Below are 8,665 nucleotides of genomic sequence, written 5' to 3'. Positions count from 1 at the left end.
GTGTATGTATATATAGACAGAAATATATAGATAGATAGGTACATGGATATATGACCCCTGCATGACCTCAGCCCTCAAGCTGAAACTAGTAAGAGTACATACACACACACACATATATATTTACATATGTATACATCTACTTATATATGTAACAAAGTATGTCTATATATCTCTTTTACTTGTTTCAGTCATTTGACTGTGGCCATGCTGGAGCACCGCCTTAGTCGAGTAAATCGACCCTAGGACTTATTCTTTGTAAGCCTAGTACTTATTCTATCGATCACTTTGCCGAACTGCTAAGTTACGGGGACGTAAACACACCAGCATCAGTTGTCAAGCGATGTTGGGGGGACAAACACAGACACATAAACATATACACACACATGCATATATATATATATATATATATATATATAATATATATACGACAGGCTTCTTTCAGTTTCTGTCTACCAAATCCACTCACAAGGCTTTGGTCGGCCTGAGGCTATAGTAGAAGACACTTGCCCAAGGTGAACCCAGAACCACGTGGTTGGTAAGCAAGCTACTTACCACACAGCCACTCCTGCACCTATGTATGTATATATATATATATATATATATATATATATACAGAAATAAATTTATTTCTCAAACGCATGATAATGCTATAAATAGCGTGATCAGGATGAATTATCCATATAATGCAGAAAAATCGTTAGACGATGTATGTGGGTTCGACAATTTCTTACCAAACAACCAAACAGATGATTTGTTTATAGTGATCAAATATTTGTATACACATAAGCTCACTCCCTCCATCAGATCGACATCACTTGTACAGGTGCAACATGTCAGATGTCGAAATGATTGCAAAGCAACATGAAACGAAGTGCTTTGCTCAAGAACACCTGCTGCTGAATTTGGAATGCACCTCATATGTCCATATCTCTTTTATGCCAGTGGTTGCCCTTGCATACAGGTTCATCTCCTGCAACCCTCTCCAGCTGAGCATTCCTAATCTTGTGGACTCATAGGTGGTGGTGCCATGTAAAAAACACCCATGCCAATGCTACGTATAAGCACCCAGTACACTCTGTAAAGTGGTTGGAATGTTCCTCGTGCCATTCAGTAACAAATTTAGCGGTGTGAGTTGGTGCATTATCATCCTGAAAGATTGTATTTCCCTCCGGAAAAAGTTCTGCAACCATAGGATGAATCTGATCAGATAAAATGCTTAAATAGTCTTGACTATTAATTCTGTCATGAAGGGAAACCATTGTGGCAAATGCTCTGGGGCAATAAACACTGAAAATCTGAAAATGTGCAGAAAACAGCTTCTGTCACATGCCAGAGGGAAAAACTACAAGTAGTTGATAGCTTCCATTACCTAGGTGACCAAGTCAGTAGTGGGGGTGGATGCTCTGAGAGTGTAGCTTCTAGAATAAGAATAGCCTGGGCAAAGTTCAGCGAGCTATTTGCTGAAGACAAAGGGCCTCTCGCTCAGAGTAAAAGGTAGACTGTATGATATGTGTGCGAACAGCCATGCTACATGGCAGTGAAACATGGGCCATGACTGCTGAGGACATGAGTAAGCTTGCAAAGAACGAAGCTAGTTTGCTCCGCTGGATGTGTAATGTCAGACCAGCAAGCCAAGTGAGACTGTAACCGTGGCCTATGCCAGTGCAGCATAACCAGTCCATTTAAGAGTACCCTTCAATCATTGGGCAATAAACTGAAGTTGCAAAGACCTGTTGAGTCAAGCAAAGTCATTGTTGTGGCCGATGACAGTACCGCTTGATTGGCACCCATGCCAGTGGCACGTAAAAAGCACCATTCAAGCATGGTCGATACCAGTACAGCCTGACTGACACTCATGCCTGTAGCACATAAAAAGCCCCCACTACACTCTTGGAGTGGTTGGCATTAGGAAGGGCATCCAGCTGTAGAAACTTTGCCAGATCAGATTGGAGCCCGGTGCAGACTTCTGGTTTGCCAGCCCTCAGTCAAATCATCCAACCCATGCCAGCATGGAAAGCAGATGTTAAACAATGATGATGATGATGATATATATATATATATATATATATATACTTGATTGTTAATTACCTGAAAATTTTAAGTCTTCCTTCATTTTTTACACATATACATGTCTATATATTTTGTACATTGAAACCCGAAGTTTCATCTCTTTATTGGAATGGAATCACTGTCTCCATATCAGCTCACTTGGGTTCCCTTTATAGCCACTCTTTATCCTGTTGACTTGGGTCCTCAGTAAAGATATTGGAATGTAAGTCCAAGCATTTGAGCGCTACTAAGTGTTTTCTATAGAGATTCTCTCCATCTCATCTGGTCATTCTATATATATAGCTATATATACATAAATATAAACATACACACACATATATATATAGTTATACATACACACACACACACACATGCCATATAAGACACACTTTTCTTTCCAGAAATAACTATCTCAAAAAATTGTCCTGGGTCCTATATGTGAAGTTGGGTGTCCCATAAACTTTAATGAACTAAAACCTTTTTTTTTTGCCTTAATGTGTCCATTCTTTTTATGCCATCAAACTTGATGGAGTGGTTTCAAATGTTTTTACACTTCCTGAAAATTTAAAAGGTCATGTTTCATTTTATTAAAATTCTGATTAAACAAAAAAGAATTGAAAAATGAAGAGAAATATTGTATTTTTTTTCACTGTGTTTACTTTACAGAAGGTACACTTTTACAGCCTACACCGGTAAAATTCAAAAGGTCACTTTCAAATTTGCTTTTTGTTTTGCTTAAAATGCATTAATTCCTTCAATGTCATTTAGACAGCAATTATAATAAATCTGACTAAAAATTTCTTTTTCAACTGCATCATAATACTAAAGGAAACATCAGTGCACATCATACATGAATGATATTTTCCCCAGGATTTCATAGCCCATAATTACTGGTGCAGCACATTATGGTATGAATATTCATACAAACATGCACTCACACTTTTGTTTCATGTGTTTTTCCATGCTAGTAAGGGTTGGGCAATATTCAAATATTTATTTTCCTTCTGTGCATGTGTGTACGAGAGATTAGAGAGAAACTGATAGACAGATAAGGAGGTAGATAGATAGACAGATTAACATATAACTAGACAGACAGACATTACATATATATATATATATATATATATATATATATAATAATAATAATAATAATAATAATATTAGGGGTAAAAATCCAAAATTACAGGTAAAAACTCAATTAAAATCAATTTATTAAAAATTAAAATAAAATTAAGTTTCACAGTATTAAATATATATATATATATATATATATAGTTTTGGTGGATTTTCATCGATGAGTTCATGAACCTTGGTTCTTTTCCCTAAAACTATACATATATATATATATATATATATATATATATATATATATATATATATATGGATAATTTATCCTGATCACTCTATTTATAGCATTTTCACACGTTTGAGAAATAAATCTATTTCTGTATCTTACAATACATCTCAACGCTTCTAAAAAACAAAACAAAAAAACAAACTTTGTTTACTTTCATCGTAAAATATATATATATATATACAATGATTATAATGATAAGGAATACAGAGACTGGTACATCCTCAAAATATATCTTTTACTTTACAGTTTGTCTTACCACATATTTTTATTGTTACGGCAACCTATATGTTTCTGCTGCACAGGGCACGTGCAGTTGCTTATGCACCAAGGCATAATTATTTGTGTAGCTTTGTTCAGTGTCTTTCAACCAGCTTGGCTCAAAGAGGACTGAATTCACTTATTTTTTAGTGGTTAGGATTCAGAAGGAAGTGAGGGGAGAAGCTATTTTGAATCTGAAATCTGATATGGTTGTAGATTCTAGTGTTCACCTCAGCTTCACACCAGTTTTCTGGTTGAAGTTGGAATACTATCTAATTAGGTCAAATTGTATTTTATCATATTAGCAGGCTTATTTCTTATAATGTAGGATATGGTTCTTAATATGCTTAGTTGCAAGTAATTAGTTCTACGCCTGACTGGCCTTCATGCCAGTGGCACATAAAAGCACCCACTACACCCTTGGAGTGGTTGGCATTAGGAAGGGCATCCAGCTGTAGAAATTCTGCCAAATCAGATTGGAGCCTGGTGTAGCCATCTGGTTTCACCAGTCCTCAGTCAAATCGTCCAACCCATGCTAGCATGGAAAGCGGATGTTAAACGATGATGATGATGATGAAAATATATTTTAGGGTGGTGCATTTCCATGTCAAGTTATTAGTTACTGCAAAATTTCCGTAGCTGTGGTATTTATTATGGTAGATAAGGGAAAGAAAAAAGAACATATACTAGGTTTGTTGGGATGAGGATTTGAAGTTGAGGAGTTCTGGACATGAATCTCTACCCTTCATCACCTCCCCTTGGTGCATGAGATACTAAGTTACTCAGTACATGTTTGAAATTTCTCAAAAGTTCTGTGATGTTTGTGTATCTTAAGGCCTGTTCTAGTCTACTATTAAGTAATTGGTGTCCTGATGCAAAGATTTGGTACCTTTCTTCTATACATAATTCGCATCTGTTTCTCCCCTGTTCTATACAGTTTAGCCACACTGATTATTTCCCTATCTGTAGTAAATATATCATTCTTATCTTTGAGGAACCAGATTAGTCTGTTTAAGCTCATGTTGTTCATCTTATTCCTATCATTAAATGATCTGCTGGGTTGTCTTTCGAAATTAGTGAGTCACCCCTATGTAAAAGTATGTCCTTCCTTCAGATATGATCTTACATCAATACACTAGGTTCTTCAAAGTGATAGTATGTTGTCAACTTAATGTGACAGTCCAATGAAAGGGAAGAATGCTACTGTTATTTAGCCCTAAGAAATACCGTTTCCTGTTGGACTTGACACATTTCCTGTGTCCTTATGCTTTCAAAGTGAAGATAAGCATCTCTGCCCAGCAAAGCCAGCATCCAGAGACTAGTTTCAGAATCATTGCTCTGGATGCAGGAAATATGTCAAGTCCAACAGGAAACGGTTTCTCCTAGGGCTAAATAACAGTAGCATTCTTCCCTTTCATTGGACTGTCACATTAAGTTGACAACATGCTATCACTTTAACATGCTGCTACTCCATAAATCTCTCTGAGAGATTTAGAAATGTATTATTACTAGGTTCTCTGTTAAACATTTAGATTCTAAGGAGCAGATTTTATCCCCAGGACAATCACAGACACTTAACTCACTGTTCCCACTATTTATGGTGTTCCTACTATATGTCTCTGCTGTTTTCTTTATTATCGATCTACTATTTTTTCTATACTTTTTATCCATATGGCTTTTGTGTGCTGTTATTTCTAGCAATTCCCCTACCCTGTCCGGTGGTGGTAGAGGCTTGTATTGTAGTTGTCTCCCCTGAATTACTGGCCCATCCTATATAGCTATTCTCCTCAACATTGAGTGTTTGTGTGGTGTTAGTACTTGAGTCTCTCTGGTTATTGTTCCGGTTCTTTTACTTGGGTTACTCTCACCTATATTCTCATTATTAGGGTTGTTTCTCCTGTCTAGTCTACTATTGTCATTGGTCATTTAAAAGAAAGATAGTCTTTTCATGTTGTGTGCTGCTATGATTTGCACTAAGTTTTGGCTAAAGGAAGATGCAAGGTGGACATTATGCCTATTGAATATTCTATGGTATTTGTTTCACTTGAGGAAGTGTTTCTCAATCGCACTGTAGAACAGCTTAGGAATGTTGGAAAATATTTGTTTCCTGAATACAGAATTGTACCATAAAGTAGTCCTGGAATTCCTATTATCTTGGGCAGTTCCATTATGTGCAGTGTAGTTGATAATGTTAGACCTTTCCTTCTTCCGTAGTGGCTGTTCCCAGAGTGAAGCTAATGTTAACGTATTTCTTGGTAGTGTTCTCTGTATATATACATCTGGGTAGTTTTGTGCATTTCTAATGCTCAGCTTAGTATTACTTTTACCGTTACTTTTACTTAGGAGTTCCATCCAAGATTCATTCATGTCCCCTTTATTACTGCTTTTTGAGCTGCACATTTTTTGGTTGTATCCTTTGAATTTATCCCTCTCTTTTCTTATTGTTTTCTCAATCCTCTTATGGGGGTTCATTGGATTGTTGTGGTTATTCTTTTGGCTGTAATTTGTTACCTATTGGGTTACCTTATCTTTATCTTTGTATCCTTGCTTCTTCTATTGTGTTGTTATAGTATTTCTCGTTTAATTTAAATATCTCTTCATTAGCTAACAGTCTAGATAAATGAGTGGAAATGTTTTTGACTATGGATTGAGTTATTCACTTGAGGTGATTACCACTGAAGTTTGTGTACTTAAGGTTGTCATTAGGTTTGTGATATGGTTTGAATAAGCTGGTGCTCAGATCCAGTGCAACATTGAAGAAGTTGACTATGGTATGTTTGTCCTCTATAGAGATGGATAGCCTGCTGCCTGTGAAGAACTTAAATAATTTTTTGTTTTTGAGTTCCTTCACTAGTGTGTGTAGTTTCCTAAGGTGTTGGTTCCTCCTCAGAGGGAATTTGCAGAATTTGATGTCCTTATCTATACTCCAAAGATCATCCTTGAATCTAACCAGTTCCAGATTTGACGGTGAGTATTTCTGAGTTTTAACTAGATGCTGCATTTCCTCATCAATTTGTAGTGTTGTTTATCCTTTCTTCTTCTCTGCGATGTATAAAGGAATAGGTTTTATCGATGAGATTTTCTATAGATTCCTTTTTGGTCATTGTGGTCATAAAAGTTTGCTATATGATAATCTAGAAAGATAGATAGACAAACAAACAGACAGACAAATGGACAGAAAGGTAAACAGATAAATAGACAGACATATTGATAAATAGACAGATAGATTTGCTGCCTTGAAATGAGAGACTTACATCATTTTTCTAAGTATTTTATAAACTCTTTATCACTGAGTCTAAACTGCTTCACAGATCTCAAAACTCCAGTGCCTTAAGTTTCTGGCTGGCAATCTCACAGGGTTTTAGTTTAATTTTAATCACTCTCCTTTTTTTTTATCTTTTGGATAAACCCGCAACCACCAATGTCCTTGAATACAGTTGAACTAATGTAGTAGTCCTTACAGCAAAGCAAAATGGCTACTAGCCTAACAATAACACCCAGGATATCAAATAGTCTCTTAATTGATGAGAATTAAAACCTAGCTGTATACCATGACCTGACTTGAACAGAGGGGCCCAGAGAAAGTCATAGGTACCTCCCAGCACAAAGGTACCTTCCACCACTAAGGTACCTTTCATCTCAAAGGTATTTCCAGCATCCAGGTACCTTCCAGAACACAGACACCATCCAACACACAGATCCCTTCCAACACAGGGACCTTCCAGCACACAGGTACCTTCCAGCACACCACAGGTACCTTCCAGCACACCACAGGTACCTTTCAGCACACAGGTACCTTCCAGCACACAGGTACCTTCCAACAAACAAGTACCTTCCAGCACACAAGTACCTTCTAGCAAACAAGTACCTTCCAGCACACAGGTACCTTCCAACACAAAGGTACCTTCCAGCACACAAGTACCTTCCAGCACACAAGTACCTTCCAGCACACAGGTACCTTCCAACACAAAGGTATCTTCCAGCACACAGATCTCTTCCAACACAAAAGTACTTCCCAGCATACAGGTACTATCTAACACACAGGTACCTTCCAGCACACAGATACCATCCAACACACAGATCCCTTTCAACACAAAGGTATCTTCCTGCACACAGGTACCAGCCAGGACACAAGTATCTTCTGGCACAAAATACCTTTCAGCATACAGATACTATCCAGCACAATGGTACCTTTCAGTATACAGATGCTGTCTATAACACAAAGGTACCTTTTAAAAATTGGTATTGATTTTATCAATCAATAATTAGTGCACTTTGCTTGAATTGAACCATTAATAAACAACTAAATGGAATTTCTTTCTCCAAAACATGCAATAAGTTTGAATGCCATTGTTAGTGACTAGATTCTATTCTGTCATTTTTCATTGCTTAAATCAGCATTAAATTGAAGAGAGTCTTTCTGAAGTTGTGGCAGCTTTTCAAAGCATTTCTCAACTGCTTCTAAAAACTGCTGCCTCTGTGGATGGTCTTTTGAGATGTAGCTTCCAATAGACATAACCATCTACAAAAGAGAATTAAAATAAAAATAAAAGTTAAAATTTCAAATAAGAAACAATGAAGATGGAAAGCTTTTAACAATGCAAAATAGGAAAGTTAAGTAACCATCATATATGTCAGGCACAAAGCCCCATCATCAAAAGTGAATAGCTGAAAAATGTAAGTTTACATAGGTCCTGCCATGTTGCAGTGACATAGCAATGACCCTGCTTCATCCAAGCGAATGTAGTAACTATGATGGTCATTTTAAAATTTAAAATTTGAGATCAGTACATTACAACAATGATTTTCTGTTAAATTTTAATTAAATTATGAAGTCAATTGATTTAACCATGTGTGGGCTTTATGATTTTTTTAGCTTTTATTTTTTTTTTTTGTCACTGGACTGTAGCCATGTTGGGGCATTTCTTTGAAGGGTTTAGTCAAGCAAATCAACCCCAGCACTTATTTTTTAAACCTAGTACTTATTCCTATGGTTCTCTT

At 36.6% G+C, this 8,665-nt stretch overlaps 1 protein-coding gene across 2 annotated transcripts in view; it reads right to left on the bottom strand.

The window, feature by feature from the left end:
• Positions 1–6,922: 6,922 nt before the first annotated feature.
• The window catches only part of LOC106883004 (deubiquitinase MYSM1), a 31,854-nt gene continuing 30,111 nt past the window's right edge, over positions 6,923–8,665 (bottom strand). For both annotated transcript variants that reach the window (XM_089340576.1, XM_089340575.1), the window contains exon 16: positions 6,923–8,186. In XM_089340576.1, the coding sequence (XP_089196702.1) occupies positions 8,040–8,186 (147 nt within the window). In that variant the 3' untranslated portion in view covers positions 6,923–8,039. The remainder of the gene's footprint in view (positions 8,187–8,665) is intronic.

Source organism: Octopus bimaculoides, chromosome 23 (genome assembly GCF_046866305.1).
Source record: "Octopus bimaculoides isolate indiv1 chromosome 23, ASM4686630v1, whole genome shotgun sequence".
Lineage (NCBI taxonomy): Eukaryota > Metazoa > Mollusca > Cephalopoda > Octopoda > Octopodidae > Octopus > Octopus bimaculoides.
This window is presented reverse-complemented; position numbering and strand designations above follow the sequence as displayed.